General features: G+C 46.0%; 1 protein-coding gene across 3 annotated transcripts in view; it reads right to left on the bottom strand.

Moving 5' to 3' along the window:
* The window catches only part of MYB (MYB proto-oncogene, transcription factor), a 28,945-nt gene extending 4,487 nt beyond the window's left edge, over positions 1-24,458 (bottom strand). The window contains exons 1-15 of one of the 3 annotated variants that reach the window (XM_055810632.1): positions 24,222-24,458; positions 20,482-20,599; positions 18,340-18,411; positions 17,600-17,692; positions 16,966-17,186; positions 15,167-15,401; positions 14,255-14,335; positions 13,750-13,854; positions 12,165-12,422; positions 10,757-11,125; positions 9,034-9,176; positions 8,523-8,637; positions 8,311-8,436; positions 7,531-7,641; positions 6,778-6,885 (exon numbers count right to left, since the gene is read on the bottom strand). In XM_055810632.1, the coding sequence (XP_055666607.1) occupies positions 6,778-6,885; positions 7,531-7,641; positions 8,311-8,436; positions 8,523-8,637; positions 9,034-9,176; positions 10,757-11,125; positions 12,165-12,422; positions 13,750-13,854; positions 14,255-14,335; positions 15,167-15,401; positions 16,966-17,186; positions 17,600-17,692; positions 18,340-18,411; positions 20,482-20,599; positions 24,222-24,244 (2,178 nt within the window). In that variant the 5' untranslated portion in view covers positions 24,245-24,458. Of the gene's footprint in view, positions 1-6,777; positions 6,886-7,530; positions 7,642-8,310; positions 8,437-8,522; positions 8,638-9,033; positions 9,177-10,756; positions 11,126-12,164; positions 12,423-13,749; positions 13,855-14,254; positions 14,336-15,166; positions 15,402-16,965; positions 17,187-17,599; positions 17,693-18,339; positions 18,412-20,481; positions 20,600-23,827; positions 23,983-24,221 lie in introns of those variants that run through there. The other 2 variants (XM_055810631.1, XM_055810633.1) reach the window with 2 other exon arrangements.
* Between the last annotated feature and the right edge of the window lie 1,478 nt (positions 24,459-25,936).

Genomic DNA, 25,936 nt, shown 5'->3' with positions numbered 1-25,936 from the left:
GTGAAAGTCATCCCGACGCGAGAAGTTTTACTTCCCTCCTTGGCAGGGAGCGCTGGGTCCCACGACCCAGGCAGAACGCCTTGCCAGGTCTGGGCACACACAACTACAAGATCCCTCGGTAAAAAGGGAAAAGCACAACGCCTCCTTCCATGCCAGCATCGCAGCAAGCATTGACTGGGCTCTGTTGCAGGACGGCAGCAGTGCCCCACAAAAGCAGTGCTTAGCAAATCCATCAGAAGAGACAAGACCCAGGCAGAGAGCTAGAGCCATGCAGGAAAACAGCATAGAAACCCCTCAGATCATTCCTTTTGCAGAATGCTCGCTGCATGTCCCCTGCCACATTTAAAGGTCCAACTCTGCAAATCAGTGACAGACGCACAAAAGTTTTGTAACGAGAAGCCAAAAGGCCTGACCCCAAACCCACCAAAATTGACAGGCATGTTTTCATTAATTCAGGGGATTCATTCTACTTATATTCAGCCATCTAAGAGTGAGGTGTTCCTTTTGGCACCTAAATTCCTAGCCAGTGGGGAAAGAAAGGGATTTCTGCAGTACAATTCATTCTATGTATGTATTTTTTTAATTGACTCAAAGAGCAGGAAACTGCTCTTAGTTTTGCTGTCAATTAAAAGAATTTAAGCTTTTCAGCCAGTACTTCCAGCTGTATTTTTCTCTTCCACACGCAGCAGTTTTCTCTTTTAAAGTTAAAACAGGGAGTGGCGGGGAGAAGGTGGTGTACTACTATGAATTCCCATAGGATAAAATTACAGACCCATGGTACAATTCCAGCTATATCATTCTCCCTGGCTCTTTTTTTTTTTTTTTTTTTTAACCTCAGTAATCCTACCAGCACATCCTTCTTCTGGCAGTAAAACTACCTCACTTATCCTGTAATGTGCCTTCAACTGCCCTCAGGCAGATGCAAACTGTAAACAAACGGTCAAAGCTGTAACTGGGATATCCAGTTAAAGCACTTTAAATAAAAACTTGGACCATCTAGAGAAAACAGACCAGAGTAAGGAAAAAAAAACCCTGTGGAAAGGTGCCTTTCTAACAGAACTGGTCCTTCTGCACTCGGAGCCTCGACCGCCTTTCCATGTGCTGTCTGCACAGCTTACGAGAGCTTCTGTGTTACACCAGCTTGTGTGTTAGCAGTGGATGTCAAAATCCAAACACTGCTGCAGTCCTGCAGTATCAAGCTCCCAAGCTGATGGAAGTCTAGTAAAAATCTTTGGGCAAAGAACTGTCTTAGAAGACAGATTTTAAAGCTCCACTACACTGGCTGGTATCTTCAGCAAAGTTACTGGTGTTACATACGTTCCCATTTGTTTAGCCAAGTTGTGCTGCCAATTAAAACCAAAAAAAAAGCCAAAATGTTTAAAATATTTAGAAGGCTCAGACTATTAGAAGGTATCTTATCATGTTTCTCGACCTCAAAAAGCTGGATTTCTTGCCAGTTTTCCCTTAGATTACACAGTATGGGTACTTTGAAGAACATGCTGCTAAAAAGGAGGCTTGCAACAGAACTGCAGCACTCCTTCTGAAACAGTAATCAATGCCCCAAACAAGGCAATTTCCTAGCAGAATACGATTCACACCGTGTAGAATAGTATGGCTTTCTATTCTGTAAGAAGGCAGAACCAAGAGAAGCCCTTTTCCTTATCAAGACCAGACAGTAAAGACTAAATAAAATACTCAAGTGACCATAAATGAATCCTACTTCATTTGCTAAGGCAGAGCACTATTTCTGCTCTTGTTGCTAGTTCTCCTCTGGGGCATGGGACAGCTTTCTAAACTCTGGGGCTTCCCCAGTTGCTCAGAAATACAGCTTGCTAAATGTGAGAAAGTAAGATGGTCCAACTTTTCAGCTTCTATTATAACCCTGCTACGAGAGCCAGAAAGAGCTATTTGGTGGTGCTTTTAAGAGCTTAACCCTGAAGACCTTACTCAAGACAAAACTCCTGTTTGAGATGTATGAGCTTTCCAAGTAAGATTAATGTAAGAGATATGGAAATGGGTTGAGCACCTGCAACTCACGTTAGGATATTCAGTTCCTTTCTAGTTTCGCCCTTAACTAATTTTTATTCACGGATCAGAACACATTGCTGCAAATGGCTGATAGTCTGTCACTTTTCTTCCTTCTGAGAGACCACTGCCTGCTCAGGGCAGCTGTAACTCCTGATCTGTTTGCAACCCAGATTCTGCTGCCCTGGGAGGAAAACATGCGATGACTGACTCGTAACTTCAAATGTCCTTTTGCTCCCTGAGCTGTGCCAAGCACAGCTCCTGCACACATCAGGCACTGACGAGAGAAGAGACAACACAAGTAAGGAAACCTGCAGGGCTACCTTCCCTTGCTGTGCAAATCTTAAAAACTCCTAGGGCCCCCTCTCCCTTGATTAAACAAAGAAGAGTATGAGACTTCAGGATCATCTTGCCCCCAAAAAGCCATGGAGGAAAACCAGAGAAAGTCTGCTGCTGCAGGAGAGCATGCTGCCTCACCTATACACTGCGTCTTAGAACCAGCTGCAAATGAAAATTCCACATTTGACTTTTTAAATGGAGAAAATTAAGCTTAATGACAGCTCGCACTCTTGAAAAGGTTAACCAAGTAACTTTTAAAATCCTTTAAACTTACTCTTTAAAGAAAATGGTTACATAAACCGCTGAAAGTCAGGAAATTCGAGCCGAAACGTGTCAGTCTGTGGTTAAAAAATGGAAAGTGACAGGATCTAGGGGCTGAAGAACATTCTCTTTAGCTTGCAGGGCTTCTACCTTGTGTTGTTTCCTTTGTTACTGGGAGAAGAAGATATCAAAGCAGTGCTATTTTCTTAAAAGGTTCCATTTCACGGTGTCTTTTGATAGCCTGCAGGGTTAGGTGGTCTATGATTTAGCCTACTTTTCCATCTGTTAAAATGCCTGTGTTAGGATAGTTTGTATTATGTACTGTTACTGCTAAAGAACATAATGTGAAATAAAACATAACTTTTACATAGGAAGGGTGAGAAACAGAGGGGGTTTATGTAACCACTTACGAGGCACTATTCAAGCAAAGGCTCAGTGCAGACCACCAGCTTACCTCAATAAGGGAGTATGTTATTTCAAAATCTTAACCCTTGGAAAAGTTGCTAGTGAGGCCAAAACCTCCCTGCCATGCAACTGAGTATTGCTTGAGCGACAAAAACATAGGGTGCAAAAATATAGGTTGTAACTAACTCCACCAATATAAAGCATAAGTATTTGGGATCCATGCAATGGCGTGTAGGAGTAATTCCACCCCAAGGCATAATGTGGGTTTGGTGAGACATCTCCTATTCCTGCCAGTGAAGGAATGCTCAATGCCCTACCATGAGATGTGTCATGCAGGACAAAGAAGCTGGCTGAACCTTCACACCTTTTTGGAAAAATCCTACACACAGCTGCCTTTACATCCCATGTTTTACAGGGTATCAAATGAGGATGAAGCCCAAACTCTTCTTGGGTCTAAGGAAACTTTTTCTCCCCACATTGCTCTAGTGCAACACTGATACCACCATACTCCCAGTACAGTTATACACAGCTGATCTCACATGCCAAATAATGCAACATGCTGTTCCTCCTCATTCACTATGACAATCGTATCGTGCTATCTGATATGGCTATCAACTATTATTTACTAAGTTGCATATGATCAGACATATACCCAAAATGCAGTAAAAAATATCCTTAAAGATTGTTTTGAACATTCATTACTCTTGCCTTCTTTGAAATTACAGCAAAACAGTAAGTAACCAGGCATTTTGGTGAGTTTATTGCTAGCCAAATATAATTTTCTTTATGCAAATGCAGTGCAAACTATTAAAGCAATGAAAAATACTGTGGGCTGGTAAACATACTACTTCCCTCTTACATAAGTTCAAATTTAAGAGAAAATGGAATTTTAAGAACCAAGCATATTAAAAGTAACTTTCGTGCTCCCTTTCTCTCTTCCCTCTCCATGCATGCATCCCAAGGTGCAGAGTGCGCTATAATGCTTACTTGGACTGAAGTCAATGAGAATTTGCCTAAGTAAGAACAGTTGGACCAGGCCCAAAATATTAACAACAGCAATGTAAACATATGCAGACACAATTAAATTTCACCCTGATGGGTTCCCTGGTGTTTAACACCTACCTGCATGGAATGAATAGATTTAGTCCAGTGTTCATATGTGCATCCATGTGTGTGTACATATATGAGGGCAATATACCAAAACTAGGAGGTGTAGAAAGCATAGAACAAGAACATGCTAAAAACTGGTCATGTACAAAATGCTACCACTCAAAGTCAAGCACAAACACTAATGTTTCCAATTGCTTTGCACCTTTAGACATGCTGTGTCCTCATCACACACATCCATTTCCACTGGGATGGAGAGGGAGAAGCAGTAAGGACAGAGCAGCAGCAGCTTCTGGTGTGAAACAGAGCTAGACTGCATGTCCCTTCTGAGCTGTACGGGGCCACAGTCCCCTCTGACATGAAGCCAAGCAGCCTTACCAGGGATGAAGATTCTCCTTTTTAGCCATGACACTAAGTCCAAATCAGAGTGTGCAGGGATAGGTAGACAATACCGCATTGTTATAAAACGTCTGTATTTCATTCTGAAAAAAATGTCTGTGCCACCATAACAGAATGGCTCATTCTTCATGTAGGATTACATTTCAGCTGAAACACTCAATGTTTCTTTCATTGGTCAAGAGAATAATTTTACATTCATAGTGGTACACCAAGAAGCTGCATGCTAAGTATTCACTTTGGGGCTTTTTACAACTGCTTTTTCTTTCAGTTCAACATGTTTTAAACACTGAGATGAGCTAGGGAGTCCTTTTTAACTCAGTTCCTACTTAAGGAAAAGTCCTCTTTATCCAAACAATGAGAATACCTGACTTCTAACATGCTTTTCCTGAGCAACGACTGAAGAATGGGATCCAGAACGGCCCACAGACTGACTCGTGTAAACTTCCTGAACAAAAATCAGCATGAGTGAGGAGAGAAGGTTAAACAAGCCCTTTCATTGACAGCAGCTTGTAAAGAAATTATTTTTAGATAGCAGGAAACATAACACTGCTATGCCAAAGATCAAAAGATCCTATTTTACAGGCACCTCAGACTCTTCACTTTTATTACAGGCAGAATGAAGGCAACTACCACTGACGGGACAACCCACAATATACTCTGTTTAGCTACCCAAAAACGTTGCCCTAAACCTACAGAGAAGCCCAGAGTTTGGCCAGGAGACATGGCCAAGTGTTGGCATGCTGGCAAGGCAGCGAGGCTGAGCACCTGGGGACCAGCAGCCTCCTCCCACATGCCAGCCGGGGAGCTCCAGTGACCCCTGCAAAGCTGGAGCCTGGGGCTCCTTTGCCATGAGACAGTCTGAATTCAGCTTCTAAATAACTGCCCTAACCCAGAGGCAGTGGATCTTCAAACCCCCTCCTCTTAGCCATCTATCACAGTGCAGCTAAGAAACACAGTTGGTGAGAAAAGATCAAATAAGCAACAGGGAGTGAGAGTCTTCGGCCCCTGCGGACACCCCCATGCAGAGTGGGGACACAGTCCCTGTTCTTCAAAGCTGCTTTTCATCAGATGATTCCGCAGTGCAAAATACAGACATACTCCATGGCAAACTATGCCAAACAGGGACATGTGTGAAATTTTAGTATCTCACTTTATAATGCCTGGTTAGAGATGCTTAATCAAAACCAGGCTTTGTTCATTCCTTCCTACTGTAAACAACCCCTAATGTAAATTCTGGAAAGAGGGAGGAAAAAAAAGATTAGCCATGTGGACTATCTGTCTGCAAGTCAGGAACTATGGAGTTATAATTTCCTTTCTGACAGTGACTCACCCTGGGGAATGAAACACTTTCCCTCCATTCTCCCATGTAAAGAGCTATAAAATCACTTATCTACATCAAAAATATGAGTTGTGGTGGAAGGATAATTAATCACTATGTACACTGCATTTCGTTCTCTGAATCACTTGCTGTGGACCTGATCTAAAGTCCACAAGAGTTGACAAAGAGGTTGCTAAAGACTTTGGTGGGCTTTGGATCAGGCCCTGCATAACAGCTGCATTTTAAAGTATAGCAAATGTATATGCTTGTTAACACTTGGAAAAGTCATAAATACATAAAAAACAGCTTCCCATCTGGCTTACATTACAACAATTGCACATTTAATTCCTTTCAGAGATCACAAGACATTCAACTGGCCATAAGGGTTATGAGGCCTCTTCAGCTCACCAGTTACAACCACATTCCTGTTGCAGCCTCAGCCCGCACCCAGGGAAAGGCCATCCTGGTGCTCAGCTGGATGGGCAATGCTGGGCAGATGGGCAGTGCCAGTCTCTCCTCTCCCCCACGTCCAGGGACAAGTTCTGGCCACCAGCATACCACTCAACTCTCCTGCTCTTCAAAACAGCAAAGCCACCTACAAGAAGCTTACAGGAAAAAGCTTCTGGCCCGCGTTAATCCTCAGTCCTACCAATGTCACACCGGAGGCAGCTGAGGTACAATGCCCCACGCACAGGGCTTTGCCCTGTTCAGCTTCCTGGCACAGCTGTAGCCACTGTATCCTTACACTCCACAGGTAAAGTGAGATTGTCAGCCACATTCCTCTGAACATTTTATTCTTCCATTCCCCAAACTTAAAACCAGTCTATGCGAAAGCTATATATATATATATATATATATACACACACATAAGTTTATGTATGTATCTTTATATACAAAAAGTATTTTTACCAAAGAATAGTTACCTGCAGAGGACTAGCTAGTGGCCTGTTCCTAGGTACTGTGACTGTTTTCTGAAAACTGCTATCCCCTTCAGACACAGGCATCTTTAAAATAGAGCTGGTAAGAAGATTCTGAACAGGAAAAAACAAAACAACAAACAGTTTTCAGTAACCCAGAAGAACAACCTGAATTTGAATGCATTAAATGCAAGCTCAGCCTGACTGCAGAACATGCAACACTGGGCACAGTCACAGACGAGTGCTCAGCCTTGGAGCAGACCTCAGCCTGGGGTCCCTGGGACTTGGCTTTGCAGAAGCATTGGTCACGTGCGAAGATTTTTCATCCAGTGGAACTCCCAAGTGCAAGAACAACAGTCACATTGAATAGCCCCAGCAAAGCAAAGGAAACTGTACTCATGCAAGCTCTCCTTTGCACAAAACAAAACAAAGCAAAACAAAACTTTTTGTTTTACCAGCTTTAACTCTGTGACCTAGTCATTTCTATATGCAGGTGCAGATGTCTTCCAAGTGCAGGCTCTTTACAAAGACTGTGGGCTGCACAATGACTGCAACTTCTGCTACTTTCTACAGGCATTAGTGATCTACTTAAAGGCAGGATTTTCCTTCTTATGCTTAATACAGGAAAACGACACAGAAATAATGAATAGTGCCTACTTATAAGGAAGGTCAGACAAAATATTTTCTGTCTTGCATTTAAGAACAGAACAGGGATATAAAACAGAAAAATCATTTGGTGGTGTGAAAACTTGCACTTACTGGTACATCTTCCATAGTAGATGTATGTGTAAAGAGCTGAGTGCTCAGGTTTTCTCCTTCCCAGTGATTTGAGCAAAAAAAATTTCCAGCTTTATCTGTTGGAGACTCCACCTGAAAACAGGAGAGGCACCATGATAAAAAAAATGACCAGGAGGCTGTCAGTTGCTTAATACATTGAATAAATATTCTTCACAGCCACACATAATGCATGTTTACAGTACTGTCTTTTACCGCACCCTTGCTCTTTACAGAAGAAAAAAGTTCAAGGTTCTCAAAGAAATCCCCACCTAATAAAACTTTGAATACTTGCACTCAGCGCTCTGTAAGTATTCAGGAGTTTAATCCCCTAGAAAGGACTGAGAATATACGTATTTTTAGAACTTTAGTGACAAAGTAATATAATGCAATGTCCTCAAATGTTCAGGTTTCTAAGTCACTCCATGGAGCTTGGTCCCTGTGGGGTTCTTCTATAGTCTTCACCAATATTAGAAAGATTCAATCCAAATTCCTGTCTAATTTTTTTCTTTCTTTTTAAGTTTCAAACGAAAACTGCATTAGAACAGCCTAAGCAAACCCCTGCTGAAAACAGCAGAAAGGCTTCTATGGAAATCAATGGGAGATGAATTAGGCATGCCTAGTACACTATATAGAACCGACACTAAGATCTTGGGGCTCACATGAAAGAAAAACAGACACAGCTATTTAACAGAAAAGGTATTGGTATAAGTTTCTCAGCAAAGAGTGCTGAATTAAATTGCCTCAGGTAAGCTTGAGATTTACCTCTTGTTTGATTTTCTTCAGTAAAGGGGGTCCACTTTCATGTATCCCAGCCACTATTGCAGATTCCTCCGACTCCTGCTTGATAACGTCCTGCAGATCTTCTACAAGATGAGTCGGAGTTTGAGGCTGAAAGGAAGAAACGTTACATCCAAGTCCCAGAACATCCCTCTGCACTAATATCAAAGCAACTTTTATCATTGTTTCCTTCTTACCAGCATCTTCAAAGGACCATATTTGATTTCCTGAGCTGCAAGTGCGTTTTTGAATGGAGTGGGTGTTCTTGGAGAGCTCTCTAATATCGACCTCTTGATTGCTGGAGTTCTGAAACTTGAAAAAGAGGGAGAAAAACTTTAAAAGAACATGCTTGGAAATATTACCTCTTTACAGAAATACATGCATACAGGCAGTGGCTGCTGTAAGACTTGGACAAATATCTTCCTGCAATCCTATAATCCATTTTGCTTTTCTGGCAGAACACCTCTTTAATGGTGATAAGGTAGAATGGCTTTATTTAAAAAACTCATCGAGTCCATATGCATGATTGTTCTGTATTAATAACCTACACCAGAGCTATAAAGTGGAAGCTTTACTCCAAATTAAGAAAAATCTGTATTTGTTAGCAAGCAGCTCTGCATACAGCATACAGTGACCCAGCACTTTGCCTGCAAACCTGAAGAAATGAACCCTCGTGAATCCAACAAGACAACACGATAACAGACTTACATGTGATTTTCCTTCTGAGCTTTGAAAGTCTGGTCCCTGTGGAATGGTGCGGTAACAGCCATCTTATGGCCACACACCGGTGTGGAAGTTAATGCAGGGTTGTCCAGGTTCAGGTTTTCATGACTGGATGAGGTGTTCAAGAACTGCAGGCAGGGAAAGGAAGAATCAACCAGAACATCCAGATTACAATCCTGGCCTCTTAATTTGACGTTATTGAAATTACTTCCTTTTGATTGACATAAGTGATTCTCCTGACCCTACGATGTGGGTAGGTGTATGGGGGGGGTACCTGACTACATGGCAAAACAACATGCAACGGTTTGGCTGCAGCACTCAGGAAGCCAAAACGAGCATTAATGGAGAAAGAAGCTACAAAGAAAATGACACCCCCATTACAATGAGAAACACTCTCCACCACTGTAAGAGCCAAAGCTTAAAAGCCTGGTTTGGATTTTCTGCAAATAAATTTTCATTAATATTAAGAGCAGCGTGTCCAAATAAGAACTGGGTGAAATGAGTAAGGGATGTTTCAGGTATAGCCCCACAGGAAACTGTGTGAAACTCCACAAAGATTTATATGGGGAATCTAGGCGCTTTTAAGGCAGTAAATAAAGTGTTTATGACAGGAAAATAAATTTCCTATCATCTCTCTCAAAACAAAGTGCTGTGTTTTCACAGCATAAAATGAAAACCACCACCCCTGATGGGCGCATGGAGTGCTTTGGAATGGGAACAGCTGACTGAAAAGGAGGTGGCAGTATTAGTTTGGAGAAAACTGCTTTTGCATGAGCTTTACCTAGTAACCTAAAATGTTGTTTCCATTTCTTTTTTCTACATATCTATGAGCCTAGTGGTATCCTTTATTCTGACAATGATTCACCCTATTACCTTCTAGACTCAAATTGCATCACATTAAGATATTAAAATAGGGCATGTAAGAAAATATGGACTGCACTGGATGAATGATACATGATTAAAATACCTAATAAGTAATGGGAGATACAGTGGGAGATCATTATAAGTGATCTTTTACTATCATTCATGAAATAGCATTTCTCTGACTTCAAGAACTAAAGCCAAACCAAGGCAAAACCAACACAAACAAAAAAAACCAAAACACTTTTAAATAGTGCTACAGCTGTGAAACAAAGCAACCATCAACAGGAATTTGGAAGTGCATGCCAGGCCATTTTAACAGGCCATTTTTCTCCTCATTCCTATTCCACTCTACCCCACATGGCCCAGGTTGAGGATGGCGAGCCATGATTTGAATTTTCTGGTTGTTGTCAGTTTGTCTCACAACCTGAATGCTATTTAAATGCAGTTTGAGGTTTTCTAGGTCAATGAATCATACTGTAAGTGGACAGAGATGGAAAGTATTACAAATGCTCAGAAATGTTAAACTCTAGTAGTTGAAGGAGTTAACAGCAAGAGCAAAGCAAGCAATCTTATTCCCCTACAAAAAATGATCTAAATAAAAAAAAAACACCAAACCAAATACCCCAAGCCCCACAGATGAATTTAAAAGAGAACCAACAGTTAGCTTGCTGATGATCTAAATTCAGTGGTGAAGACTTAAAAGCAGTGAGGAGATTCAAACACGGAGTGAAATCAACAAGCGCAACGGTAATTAGTCATTTGTTCCAAAGGATTAGTTTCTAAATTGTTAAGGCTGGGGTGACTTTTGAGAATTAGTAACATCTGTGCAGAAGTCTTGATCTACCTGCGAGGGAGAGAAGGGCAGGCTTTTGACAGGGGAGCGCTTAGGAGGAGTTGAGCTGCTGACGTCAGCTAGGACCAAGGTGCTACCGTGGCCACTGGCTAAGGGGCTGCAGTGCCCTCTCTTTTTGCGAAGAAGGACCCATGGAGCTGCACTGCCCTGTGAGGCAGACGATAAGGACTTTGGTGAGCCAGGAGAGCCCTGACTCAACATGATTTTGCTCAAGTTTGTGATGGGGTGTCCTTGAGGTCTACAAGCACTGGCCCCTCTTTGCTGAAGCTGCGCGACTTTGCCTGAGGGAGCTTTGCTAGCCGAAGTGTCTGTGTCTTCAAAGAATTCAAAACTGCTGAGATCACCCCATGATGAAGGATCCTGAAACAACGTGGGAGGCACGGAGCTATAAGACAGTGTATAGTGCCACCTCATGAAAATACAGCGCTAGGATATGCCCATAACCAACAACAACAAAGTCTTTCCCAGTTCAGTTCAGCTTGACCCTGTTTGAGTAGTAACACCGTGAACACTTACTTGTGTTTGAAATATATACCTCGATCACATCAAACTGTCTAATGACCTAGTAGTGTGGCTGGCAACTGAGTCCCTAAGGAAACAATGAGTCGAATGATGTCCCTAATATCTACTTGCCCAGGGTTTTCTGCCGAGTACAAAGACAGTGCCTTTTGCTACCAAAAAATGCGTGCCCTGTCTTTAAACCAAGACCGGTCTCCTGCAAACCTGCACACCTCTGGACATGCTGAATGGGATGTGACGCTGCATGAAGCAGACTGCTGCTGAAGGAGGGTGCCACCAACAAATGTATTTCAATGTGCCACTTCTGTTACATGTAGTACCCCAGAGACCACAATGACAAAAGGCCCACGTCAATGCCAGTTAGCTACCTGGCCTTTAAAATGCATGTTTCCAGTCCTTCATATATTCCAGGGCAAGCTCCTTAAACTTTGAAAGGCAGCTATTGAAGCTACAACAAAAACTTTTAGAAAATGATGCAGATACATGAGCAGCCACACATAAACCTACAGCATGTGTCACTTCAAACATAAATAAGTATAATTTTCTTGTTTAAAATCTTTCATGATGTCTCTGAGTTTATTTTATGGAGACTTAATATGGAGAGATCATTTCAAACTACTGTTGTGCAGTTTCCTAAAAATCACACTCCCATACTAAGATGCAGCATGAAAGGGAGATACCCACAAAAAGCATACATCCATACTTGAGGGCTTCATTTACGAGCAGCTGCGTTTTGTTATATCAGAAGCTAAGCTTCAGATCTTGTAGCAATTGGAAGCTACTCAGAAAAAAACCAGAAACACATTTAGGATGGTCCCAGTTCCTCTCCCCTTACTTGTTGACCACACACGAATCCACCTGAGGCAGCAAGTCTACTTACGGAGTCTATTAACTGGAGTGTTTCTGCAAATTCTAAGAGATTCTTAACATTATCCAGGATGTTGCTCTGGTGAACAATCATGCACCGCGCAGGGGAGGCACTTTCCTCAGGTAAGCAACCGTGATCCACTGGTGGAGATGGAGTACAGTGGTGATGTTCCCCCAAACAGGAAACAGGTGCATTGTCACCACTGGTCCTGGTGCTGTCAGCAATCGTGGTGCTGTGCCAGCCGGGGTAGTTTGATGTGTGATTCTGTGTCTAAAGGAAGAAGGAAAAAAAAAAAAAAGAAAAGCGGGGGGGGGGGGGGGGGGGGGAGGAAAGGCAGAAGGAACTTAGCAATGAAATTGCACAAGGTGTCAGATGCCACTGGAGGAAAGATAAAAGTAGTTGCATCATCATCTAAAAGCTTATGCCTATGAAACAATTGTCAAGATGTTTCCTTTCATCAGTGCAAGATGTTGTTTTAAGTAATATCGGCATTGTATTTGTTATCCCAAAGTTACCTCATAATTTACTTCCAGGACTATGAGCATATATGATTACTAACACATAATCAATTCATTCTGTGTTACTCCAAAAGCTCAAAAAGTGTCTGCAAGTCATTTTCTGTGAGAAGCAAGAAACGGCAGGACTTCCCTACTGAGCACTCAGCACTGTAGAAGGCTAAAGGGTTTAAGAGTTAGAGTTGCTTTTGTTTGCTTATCTCCTTTTCTTCTCCTATCCCTGTCTAATGCTACAGCTTACACCAATGCAATGAAGAGGCTGTCAAATCAACGTGGTTAGGAAAGCAGAAGAACAAATTAACAGAAGTTTCTTTCCAGTGTGATCATGCAACAGAAGAAATTGCAAAACATTAACTAAAGTTAAAAAGTGGCCAAACTAACGTATCATGCACACAGTTGTTTTACTATTAATTTAAATATTACCCAAAAAAAGAATCTGCTGGCTATCACCTGTCTTCAAAAACGATTCCAGGATTCTTGGCTTTGGTGATGGTGTTAAGTAATTATGTAAGGGTTTTCACACATTAACATCCAATGGCATATACAATGAAGTGTGAGAATTCAGTAATAGCCAGCATTTACTCCATACATGCAGTTATGAAGAATCTAACATTATTCAGAGAAGTAAAACAAACTGTCAAACATGCACCAAGTCTGAAGCTTACAGTATATAAAACACAGCTGAAGGAAAGAATACAACAGAGAAGAAAAATCTGATGTACAGGCACTACATTTTCATCACATGAACCATTGCACACTTTCAGAAATGCAGATCCCATTGATTTAAGATGCGTGGGATTTTTCGTTTTTGTACAGTCACCAAGCTTCCAATATCCTATCACAGAGCCCAGCCCTGCTCCCACTTTGCGAAGTAAAATAGCTGCAAAATATTTGTTGGGTTTTTTTAATAAAAGAATTTAAGAAGCAAATACAGATTATATATGTGCTATGTTTCATCCTTTTAAAACGGAAATATAGAGCCTTGATTAGTCTCAAAGGTAGAGGGGGAGTAAAAAGTTAAAAAGACAAGCACTGGGGTAATGCTGCTATCCCTCCATCCAAGCACACAGTGACAATCTTACTGGTAATGCCTGCTGCCCTTTCAGTTCATTCTCAGTCGACATTAGTAGCAACTCTAATTCCTTTATTCGTTTTTCTTTCTCAGGGTCTTCATCATTATAGTGTCTCTGAAATTAAGAGTTAAGGGAAAAGAAAAGATAAAGGTCTGATAGGATGTAGCAACTAAAATGCTTATGGCTTGCCGTCCTGTGGTTATAATAGCCAAATTAGACTCAAAGATGAAACAAACGTCAATTGTGTTTTCCACTACCAAAGTCCTTGCTGAATTTCATTATAGACATTTGAAATGGAGAAAGTGAAAGCTATCACACCAGATGTCAACTACTGTGTTTTAAATCCACTTCAGAAGAAGCAACAATTAACCATGTTAGAACTCCCCCACCTTCCCCATTTTCTCTCTTCACTGCACTCATTACATTAAAATGTTTCCTTAATGTACAATGTCTGCATTTTGACTTATAAAATGTTTAACAAATTGACTCTTGAAATGAGGTTCAAGTTATCTACCTGAATAGCTGCAGCAGCTGGCTGAGGAACATTGACAATATTTACATGCAGTGCTACTGGATATGGGATCTGACCAGGGACCTAGGCCAAAAAGCAAAAGACACTAAAAGTTATTATTTCTATCGTATTGTCTGCCTGCATTGTGAATTTGTGTTAAACATACACTGGTGTTAGGTTTAATCTTAATATTTATATAAATAGATATATATTTATAATTATGGAGACTAAACAGCAAAACCCCCAACATTTAACCAAAAATTAAACAGTCTTTTAGGAATAAGACAGTGAGCATTACAGAGGAAGAAAGAAAATTCATACACAAAGTATCCACCCTTCCTGAATGAGAAAAGATGAATAATTTATAGATGCATTTGTAAGATTTTTCAAAATTGAAGTGAAAATGCAAAAGATGCAATTTATTATCATCTAAAACTCTACAATGCAGCTGTTTGAAGCAGCAGCCTGTTTCATTATTAATCATTAATAGAAAAGGAATCAGACTAAAAACAACAGTTGTTTACTCGGTTCTGACAGGCAACTCACAAACAGAATAGTACTGAAGGGAATGTAGGAGATTTTAACACAGACCGCGGAATAAACCAGATTCAACCGATCTTCAAGAAATGTAATATCCACCACTGTAAGAAACAGTACTGGGAACACGTTCACTGCTTACAAGATGTTAAAGCCACTGAACTCAACTCCACCACCTGAATGTCAGCAAGTAATCGGAAATGTACGTATTTGCATCGCTGAATGAAGTCACAATTAAAGTTGCCTGACATCAAACACATACAAGCCCACCAAGACTGGGAGAAAACCATTCATGCTTCCTGAAATCAGGTGTGGCAAAAAGGCACCCAGCTATTTAACGAAGCAAAGCACAAACCCCCAGCATTTCCAGGTGCTTACATTTTGTGACTCAGAGATGTGGTAGTAAGGGTAGTCACTGCTCAGTGGGGGCTGGCTGGCTACTGGCAGCTGTGCAGAAGGTGGGTTGTGAGCAAAGGCCATCAAGTGGTTGCTCTTCTGAAAGCCAGCAGCTGCTGAGGAGTGACAGGCTTTGGAGGACTCCTGCAGGTAGCCCTCCTGCTCAACCTTGCGGCGCATGGTGGAATTCCAGTGGTTCTTGATAGCATTATCAGTTCTGCAACAGAAATACATACGTTTGAGGAGTTTTAAAAATGAGCATTTCCAATTCAGACAGATTAATAGGCAGGAAACTGCTGTTGGCATTTCTGGTTTAAACTTCAAGCTGTTCTCTGACCTTCCTCCTACCCCCACCTTTATAAATGCTGCTCTCAACTTCTCAGGAAAGACGCTCAGTATGAAAGACAGGAGAAAAGACAAATGGGCTAGGGTTGTTCACGTAATTTTTAAAGCAATCTCTAAGCCTTAGGTCCTCAAACTTTAAGAAATTAACTTCAGCTTCACCTCATTCCCATGAGGTGAGGTGACAGCAAAGGGTAACACCCCTTTGAGGCTACCCTAAAGGGCTGACAACGTCTCTTCCTAAGTCTAATATTAAAGTGGAGTTTTATTGTATCTCATTGCCAGAAAAGACAGACTGTGGAGAACAGCTGTGAAAAGACTAACTTCCAACAAATTTCCAACTGGCCACCCAGACAACGACAGCATCATGCTATACACACAAATTCAGTAAACAAAGCTGTGAGTATTTTTCTTAGCTGCAGAAAAACTGAGATTCAAATTCTCACATACATAAGTCAGAAACAGCAAACTTATCAAGTCTGTGAGTTTTAAGAGTATGCTTAGAAACAGCTCCTCTATTTGAAAAACATCACCACCACATGGTATCATTGAAAGCGGTATCTGTGATGTGTGGAAGCTATAACGAAAAAAAAAAAAACAAAAACCCAAAAAACTTTCCAAGGGGTAATTCCTTTCTTGTTTTCTTCTGGAAGCTGAAAAGCAGCCTAGGGAATGTCCATTTAAAAGGCTATCATGATCTTAGGCATTATATTTAGGTCTTCAAGATGTTTCACCAAATAGCAGGAATAAAAATAGGAAGGGAAACCTTTCCCTTGCTTACATTATTTGCTTGACTACACTTTATGTTGAGTCACTTTTACTACAGAGCAAGTAAGACACTGAATCTCTGAAATTATATGCAAGCTGGGCATAACCTTCCAATGAGACAAGTATTTCCAGGACCAGCGTTTGAGGAAGTCAGTTTATCCTGTTCCATACATGTATTTTTAACAGACCAAAATCAACTGGATGATTCAGGAGCAATTACAAAATTTGAAGCAGCCCTCTCCTAAACCTTTTTGAATAAACAGACTGAATTTCATGTTGAAGGAATACCCTTAGCTGAATGTAAATTATGTTCCACTTGTAAAGTCTAATCCTTCCCTGTTAGATCCATTTAAATTTTGACAGTTATTGCAAGCTCAAGTAAGATTGCACAGGACATTTAGGAAACTGTTACGGTCTTGCTCTAGTTACTGAGGTTTTTTACCTATGGCAAACATTAAAAGCATGTAAAAATAGCATACTGTTCCATGTACTGACCAAACAGCACAGTTCCCCACTGAGAAAAATGCACATTGATGTCACTGGCTTTCCAGGTTTTGATTCCAAAAATTTTTGATTTATAAAGTGCAGCCTGAGGCAACTGAAACGGACTGATCAGACCTGCAGTTTTTTCCTTTTTTTCCTATTTAAGAGCTAAAGGTATATGTCATTACCGTCCAGGCAGCAACTTTGCAATTTCTGCCCATCTGTTTCCCAGCCTCTTGTGTGCCTGGTAAATAATTCTATCTTCCTCTTCTGTCCAGGAGGTTTTCTTCACTTCTGGATTCAAATGGTTGTGCCACCTCTCCCTGCACTGTTTTCCAATCCTTCCCTTCAAATGCTTAGCAATGACAGACCAGCGCTTTGGACCATATTTCTGCACGAGTTCTATTACCTTCAAAGAAGGACATAAAAACTGCCTGTATTTAATGATGCATAATGAATCAATGAAATATTTCTGTGGTGGAGCAATATTTTCAGCAACATTTCTCACAATTGCCATGGTAAAACTAACACACAATTAAGGTTCCCCACTTCCCATTTATACTTTTACCCAAAAGGAAAAACCTTGTAATAGTTAAGGCATTTCTAGACTGCAGTTTTACATTATAGTACTGTAAAGCAACATTAATTAATTTGCGTAGAAAACTTAGAAAGCACTACACAAATAATAAGCACTGATACTGACAGGATCAGTCTGTCTCTGGCCATCTTGGTGTTGAGACCACCGAAGTCTCTAGGAGTTTTGCCCCAACACATGAAATCTGCTAGTAAGGCATTAATCAGATGGAAAAGAAAACTGATTACCCTTTGATCCTCCTCTTTAGTCCACGGACCTTTGATAAGTTCTGGGTTTAGTACCTTCTGCCATCGGTGCTGGCACTGAACATCTGTCCGATTCTAGTGAAATGTAAAATATGCAAAATAGATTCTTTAGACAAGATGAATGTAGAGTGATAATGCTCTTATCTAGGTACACTTGTTCCTGCTGTATTTCACTGCCAACTACAGCTACCAAACAACATGGTGTGATACAGGAGGTCTGAGAAGAGGGTGCTCAACTATCAATTTGCTCACTGAACTAGGGAAGATTTCTGTAATTTGTGCAGTGAGGACATCACCAAAACTACAGAAACTGAATCTTCACCATCTGCACAATAGCAGTCACGCTTTCACATGCGGTATTTCTATAACAAAGTGTTTGCAAAGCAATTATCTTCTAAACCATACTTACAATTCACCAAAGCTATTTTTCCTCTGTGCTGAGACATTTTGTTTCAGTGTCACATTGACCATCTACTGTGCAACACCCTGCCACCCCCCATTTTTGCTGGTTTGATTTTTCCCAACCCTTTTGAAGAAGTGAAAGGAAAATTAGAGGTAAAGGTTTCCACAATATTCTAAAATTTCTGAGGTCTCCAACTGTGGAGGTTTTATATCTCCTGCAAAAATGTACCTACAAAGCAACCGCTCCCCTTCCTCTTACTTGGAAACCTCTGATAAAGAGTTGTCACTAGAACTGGAAAGAGAAACCAAGATCAACTTACAGGAAGGAAATTGGCAATGACTTTCCAGTCTTCTGTGCCATTCTGCTCCACAAGCTTCTTCAGTTTCTCATCCTAGATCATTAAAAAACCCAGACATCATGAATATCACAATCTCTTATAATGCAAATAATAACAGAATCATAGAATGGTTTGGGTTGGAAGGGACCTTAACGATCATCTAGTTCCAACCCCCCGCCATGGGCAGGGACACCTTCCACTAGACCAGGTCACCCAAAGCCCCATCCAGCCTGGCCTTGGACACTTCCAGGGATGGGGCACCCACAGCTCCTCTGAGCAACCTGTTCCAGTGTCTCGCCACCATCACAGTAAAAAATTTCTTCCTAATATCTAATCTAAATCTACCCTCTTTCAGTTTAAAGCCATTCCCCCTTGTCCCATCATCACATACTGTTGTAAAAAGTCCCTTTAGCTTTGCGGTAGCCCCCCTTTAGGCACTGGCAGGCTGCTATAAGGTCCCCCCAGAGCCTTCTCTTCTCCAGGCTGAGCAACCCAACTCTCTCAGCCTGTCTTCACAGGAGAGGTGAAATGAAATGTATTTTTTTTAAACTGTGTCCTTCCAGCTTTTTATGCATTTATTTTTGCTTCCTGAGTGTAAGGGAAGGTGGTCTGTAGTCTTCTCATACTTTTAATTGCCTAAATCAGAAGATTTTTCTACTCCTGTGGATTTTTGTAGGTTCTTTACTGTGCTGCAGGAGAATGACTGACTTCTGTGCTGTTCTTTGACTTGCATTATACATCCCCATTTACTGCTCAAAGCAATGTAACTGTTACTCTTGTACTGGATTTACAGGAGGGCATGGCTGTTTAGATGCCAAGCATCAGAATAACAATGAAATTCAGTAATACACAGACACCCAGCTGCCTGGAGACCTCTGAAAATCACAGCCTCAAGGTCTGTATGTCTTGCAAGTAATGGGAGTTCCAGTAATTTGCTTGTTGCCTATCCACGTACAATGAATGTACAAAAAAACTAATGGCTCCTTTTTGCTGCTGATCACTGTGAGGGAGTTTTGATACTCCCAACAGCAAGAAATTTGGCCCAATATTTTTAATGATAAGGCCAGAAATACTGACCCTAAAGACAAAAGAAACCAGTATCTCATGTACTGGGAAAGATTGAGATAATGCAAAACTAGTGAGAACTGCCCCAAGAGATAAGAGGAGGGGAGCAACCCTCCCTCCCCCCCGCCCCCCCACCCCCCCACCCCCCGGGTTCCCTGATTAGGGCCTCCCAGTATGCTCCCAGTTCATATGACAGTAAAGTGGCCATCGGGCTCCACGGCCATCCTTTCCTTCCAGGCCACATCACAACCACATCCACTTCTGAAAGAGCAGATTATGATTATATAAAAAAAAACCACAATAAATGCTTGCAAGAGGTGACCTGCAACTGTTTATACATCAATATACATTGTTAGAGAGGAGAAAGTCAAAACATAACTTAAGAACCATATTAATGTATTTCACAATAAACTCAAACCAGTTAAATGGCCACAGGATATCCATCTGGCAAAGGAGTTTGATACCACAATTTACCCGGAAAGTCAGCACAAGGGTATTGTGATTAAAACACATTCTGACCTTCAAAAGCAAAGAATGCTCAATTTTGGTACCGCTGACTTTCTTTCTTCCAGCTTTTAATTTATTTCCACTCAGAATCATAATGCTGTAATTAAAGTGCAAATTTCAAATGGCACAAAAGGACTGCAGCAGTTTCTGCCACAGTTGTTTTCTGCTGTGGGACAGTGAACACACGTCAGTTCTCACATAGCAACCATTTTCAAACAAAAAGAGGCAGCAGTAACAGTCAAGCACTGCTGCAGGTGACTGAATCTGTTTCTCCAACAGAGATTACACAGAGGCTCACATACCTGTAACGCAGACTTGGGTGGACATAAAAAATAAATAAATAAATGGGTTTATACTTTTTTTAAAAGATGAGAATGATCCTTGAAGTTAAATAAAACACTGAAGATAGCTAATGAGTCAAAAACGTTGTCCTCATTCATACACATGTCACTGTCACTGAAATCAGTTCATAGACAAGCAACCAGGGAGAAGATCATCATCCATGCTTTCTCAGTCTGTTTACATGCTGGAGATGAATGAACTCAGATTTACCTCTTCGCGGGTCCACCTGGTTTTTCCTAAGTGACGTTTTCCAGTCTTAGGAAGTAGACCATCATAATCATGATCATACATCTCAACATCTTCTTCATCATCATCACTACTATATATACTGCAGAAGGAAACACAGCGAGACACAGAGTGGGACATGAAGACTTGAGCTACTTAATTACAAAGCACAAAAACCCCACTACAATCCTTACAAAGGTTACACAGATAAAAGTTCTAAAACTTGCACAACAAGATTTTGTTCTGCATTCTGTTGTTCTAGTATTCCGAACTGGTTCTTCTGTTTTTGGTATCCACAGATACAAGCAAAGGGCTGGCAACCTTCGTATTACTGTGCATGTTTAGACCTGCTCCTAATGTTAGATCAGTGGTGAATTACACATTTGGCAAACTTTCAACCAATGAAAGTTTCAAATTAAAATACAATGTTTGGGACAATAAAGAGAACTAGAGGCTGTGTCCATTACACAAGCGCCTGTTCAAAATCTTTAACTCGTGCCATACGTTCTGAAAAACATTAGTGTTTCTGTACGTTTAACAGAGCAGATAGTTCTCGTTCCCAAATAAAAGTCTATACAAAAAGTTAACCAACAATAACCTCGTTTGAGAATATGGTTATGGACCCTATATGTGAAGACAAAAGTTCCTCTAATTAAAGCCAGTAAGTGGTAGCATTAACATGCAATAAGCTGTAATATAAAATGTGCCTGCCATTTATGGGTCTGGACAAGGGCTGAGGACAAGTACATTTAATACCATGCAACCAACAAATGAATGATCGAACCCTTTTATGCTCTCCATGTCTCTAACTTAAGACTTTATCTGCCTCTATTCCATTCCTAAATCCCTCATTCTGTTTTTGAAATACACTGCTTCTCACCTAATTAATGACTAAGGGATTTCCCCACAGGCTATCTACAGGTAAAAAGGACTCTATTACTCTTTTCACAAACAGTGCTTGCTCTACCCAGTTAACTAAACCCAGAAGAGTGTTTTGCAACACCAGTCATCTTCCTGGTGGGCAGTATTTTATTTCCAATTTTAAAGGTATGAGCAGCAGTTCTGACACTTCAGCTAAGAGATGATAACCACAAGCGCTAGAAAGGAGACGTCAGGCTACGAGGCTAAAACCCGTGATGTATCCGATGGTGTGGTATGCTGGGGTATGTCAGAAGTATGACTAAGCCATTAAAATAAAGTTATTTTGTAAGAAAAGTATCAGGCATTGTTTATGCCGTTAGCCTGTTTTCAGGAGATTCCTTTTTAAATTAAGCTGCAGTGAAGCCCGGAGCCGGTCAGTCCCAGCACAGGGGATGGATGCAAACGCCTCCAAAACGCAAGCTGTTGAACACACGTTCTTTTCAAGCCCACTGGGCTAATCACACCGCACACCTCCAGCCCCGCTTCCCGCCCTGCGGCATGCGCCGCGAAAGCTGCGCGACACGCAGCAAGTTTTCCACAGCCCGCCGTGATGCGTGTGGCCTTCGCCGAGCCCCTGCCGAGTGGCTCCTCGCTCCCCACCCCCCACCACCCCCCCAGCCCTCATCTCGTCCCCACGGTGCCGAAGCCCTGCAGCCCGCCCAGCTCGCCCCCCGGGCAGCGCGGACCCCCGGCCCGCTGCGCAGCGCAGCGCGGCAGCGCGCAGGGGGCGAGTTACACGCTCCGGCCGCTGCCACCGCGGCTCCTGCCCCTGCCGCCGCTCAGCTTAGATTCACTTTTTTTTTTCTAAGTAAGCGACACAGAGAGACAGCTGTGCGACTGCCCATATGCCAAAGGAAGTTTTGTGGCTCCATTTCCAAGTATCATTTTGAAAATGAGTTTCGCAGGCAGTAAACACCAGGTACGCATCCATCGGTGACGCTTCCTGCGCCGCGGCGCGTCTCAGGCACGGCACAGAGACGCCACCCCGCAGAGGCACATCAGCGGCGAACGGATCGGAATGACTGAAGTGCGGTGCCAGTACCGTAACCGGTTTATTTAAATAACCGGGGCCTTGCTGGCACCGCAGAGCCGAGCCCCCGCTGTATTACCTGTGTTCTCCAGCAGGAGAAAAGGCCCCCGGGATTCCGGGACGCTCGGTAGCTGCTTTAGCCAACCGGGCCCTCAGCGCTGCTCCAAAACTTCTTATTTCGCAGCGCCGGCCGCAGCCCGCGCCCCCCCCCGGCCCCCGGCGCTCCGCCCGCCCGGCCGGGGCAGAGGGCGGGAGCCCCCCCGCGCCGCTCCAGCGCTCCCGCGGCAGCAGCGCTGCGCTTTGCGCCCGGGCAACCGGCTCGTGCAAGGACACAGGGGGAAAGGGGAAAAACAGGAGAGAGGGAAAAAACACGCAGGCGGTGGGGAGGAAGTGGCTCGCCGCTGCCACCGTGATTGAAGGAATTCGGCCACCGGCCCCGCGGGGCAGAGCCCGTTCCCGCGCCCGTTCCCGCTCCCGCCGGGGCGGCCCCGCGCCGCGCCGCGCCTCCCCGCCAGCCCTTGCCGCCGTGGCGGGGCTGCCAGCCGAGCCCGGGGCGGCGGAGCGCCGCGTCCCGGCGGGAGGCGCCCACGAGGCAGGCGGCGGCGGTCCCTCTTTCGGGAGAGAGGGGCCGGGTGATTCACCGCCAGCCCCAGCGACACCCCCGCTCTGACACTGAAAGTACAGCCCGGCGCTCGCCCAGCGGCCCGCTGCCTCCTCCCGCACCGCAAGCCCCTCTTCCTTAAGACGAGCCCCCCCGAGCGCCCAGTCCCGCCGGCAGCCGGGCAGGGAGAGGCAGGGCTGCCACTTTCTCCTCTGTCACAGCCCAGCCACAGGGGAGGGGAAGAGGGGAGGATGCCGAGCTGCAAAGAGAAAGAGAAAAAAGCCTCCACGTGTCCGACCCGCCGTCCCCGGCTAATTAGGCAACAACCCCGCTCTGGGCGCCCGCCCCGCAGCGGCGGCACGGCCACGGCCACGCGGCGCTGCCTCCCCGGCCCGCTCCGGCCCGGCCCGGCGCCCCCGGGGCGCCGCCGCCGCCGGCCCCTGGCGCGGCGCGGCGGCGATCGACCTCGCCCGGGAGCGCGGCGGGCGGGCGGGCACGGGTGACAGCTCCGGCCGAGCGCCCCGTCGGACCCGCAGCCCCCCGCAGCTGCCCGCTCGCGCTGCCACGCTCCGGCATGTGCCGAACGACGTGTGCGGGGAACAGGCGAGCGCCGCTGGACGCAACTACCCCGGCGGGGCAGAGCCGCGCTCCCGAGGGCAAAAGGGCCGCCACTTCAAGAATAAATAAAATAAAAAAAACAGACGAGGGAGTGAGCCCAGCCCCCCGCCGGCCGCCCACCCCGCCGGGAATGAATGAATGAATGAGACGGGACGCGCTACCTGCCGCCGCCGAGCCAGCCCGACATTGTCCTGCCCTGCAGCTGCGGGCGCGCAGCCCCGCCGGGCTCCGCGCTGGCCCCTGCGGGCAGCGAGCCCGGCCCCCCGTGGCGTCCGGCTGGCGTGCGGCGCCGGGCCCGGGCGCCCCGTCAGCGGCAGCTCTGCGGCGCGTCCCGCTGCCCCGGCGCCTGCCGAGGAGGGGGCCGCTCCGCGCCGCGCCTCGGGGGCGGAGTAGCCCAGGTGCGCGGAGGACGGGGGGCTGCACGCCCGCCCCGTCCGCCGGGCGAGCTCTTCTCCCGCTGCTGCCTTCCTGCTCCCCCGCCCCGCGCCCCGTCTGACAGGCGCGGAGCCGGGCGGAGCGGGGCCGGCCGCCCCCCGCCCGCGGACAGCGAGTTACCTGTGCCGGGGTCTCCGGGCCATCCTCGCACCGGCCGCTGGGGGAGGAGGACGGGGGAGCCCGCGCCCGCCGCCGCGCCCTGCTGCCGGGCTGCGCCCAGGCGCTCCGCCGCCGCGCACGGGAGTGCCGAGGAGCCGCGGGAGGAGGAGGAGGAAACAGGTTGAGATTAAAGAGTAAACTCTGTAAACAGAGATGCCATCAAACAAAGGGCCCTTGGACACTCCCCCTCCCGCCAAATCTGGCGCCCCTGCAGTGCGCAGGCGCCTGGCGCCGTGCGGCGGGCCCGTGCCGCGGCGGCGGGGCGCGGGGCGGGCGGACCGGGGCCGCGCGCCAGACGGGGCCCTCCCGCGCCGCGCCGCCCCGCCCCGCCCCGGCGGGACCCCCCCCTTCCCCCTCCCGCGCCACCGCCCCTCGACGGCGCGGTCGCAGCCCCCAGTCCCCGCGGCATCAGGCTTTCATTGACGAAGCCGTCGGGGCGGGGGGCAGACACCGCCCCCCCCCCCCACCCGCCACCCCCGTGCACGGCAGGTGGGGAAGGTGCGTCCCGCCGTGGGTCGGCGCGGCCACCCCCGAGGGGTCTCGGCGACTACCCCCGGGCCACCTAGGTGCCTCCCGCCGACGGGGGGTGGGCCTGGGCGGGTGCACCTGCTGCGCTCCCTGCTTGGCGTGCGGGCTACAGCGACCCTCGGGGGGCGAGTAACCTCTCCCCCACCCCCACCCCCTTCCCGCTGGAAACATACGCTAAAAGGGACGCTGGGGGATGCGGGGGTCTCCGGGGGGGGCCGAGGGCCGGGGCTGTCCGGTGCCTGACAGCGGCTGCCGCGCCGCGGGGGATTTTTGCAATAGTTCCCCTTGCAGCTGCCAGGGGTGGATGGTCCCCGCCGCCGCCGCGGCGGGAGGGGCGGTGGGTGTCCGACGAGCTCCAGAGAACACGTTTTGTGATACAGAAATGAGTCAGGACGTGAAAAATGGCGAAACATGCAAAGTTCCCAGGCTGCGCTGCTGCTTGAAAAATCGGGGCTTTGCAGCGGTTTCGGCGCACTCGCCCTTTCCTCAAAGGCCCGCGGCTCATCAATGAGCCGCCGACGGGGCGGGCCGGGCGGGGGCGGGGCCGCGGGGCCGCTCCCCAGCCCGCGGCGCCGCTCCGGGAGGGCTGGGGGCCCGCCGCCTCCCGGGGCGGACCGTCCCGCCGAGCCGCAGGCCGGGCATGGGGCACAGCGCGGCCTGCGGCAAGCCCCCGCCCCGTCGTGTCCCTGAGGTCCCCTAGACTCCCATGTAACGGGATTCACCGGCGCAGGCAGCCCGGGGACGGACGGGCAGCGGGGCTGTCTCCCCGAGCCCCGCCGGTGCATCGCTGCGTGGGGTTACACGCGGGCCCACATTAGCCGACGGGCGCACGTCACCCCGGCTGTGCATTACCCACGCCTCCGACGGCCGCTGCCCCACCGCCCGGCCTCCGCTCGCCTACCTGTGAAATGGACCTGCTGCACCGGGGGGCGGCGTTCGTGCAGGCTGGAGGCGCTCTGCGCAGTCACCTCGTCACAGCTTTGCGAAGCGTTTCCCTGCTGTGAAGGGGGACTTCAGTGCTAGTGGCAGTGGGAGAACTGGAAAACTAAAGACTAGTTCAGCTCTGTTCTGCACCCGGTGACCTTTATATGAAAGTGCGTGCTGGCATCAGCAGAGAACAAGGCTACTCAGGTCCATCAGATTTTTGA

This window comes from Falco peregrinus, chromosome 7, assembly GCF_023634155.1.
Source record: "Falco peregrinus isolate bFalPer1 chromosome 7, bFalPer1.pri, whole genome shotgun sequence".
Classification (NCBI taxonomy): domain Eukaryota; kingdom Metazoa; phylum Chordata; class Aves; order Falconiformes; family Falconidae; genus Falco; species Falco peregrinus.
The sequence above is the reverse complement of the archived record's forward strand: the minus strand, read 5'-3'. Positions and strand labels throughout refer to the sequence as shown.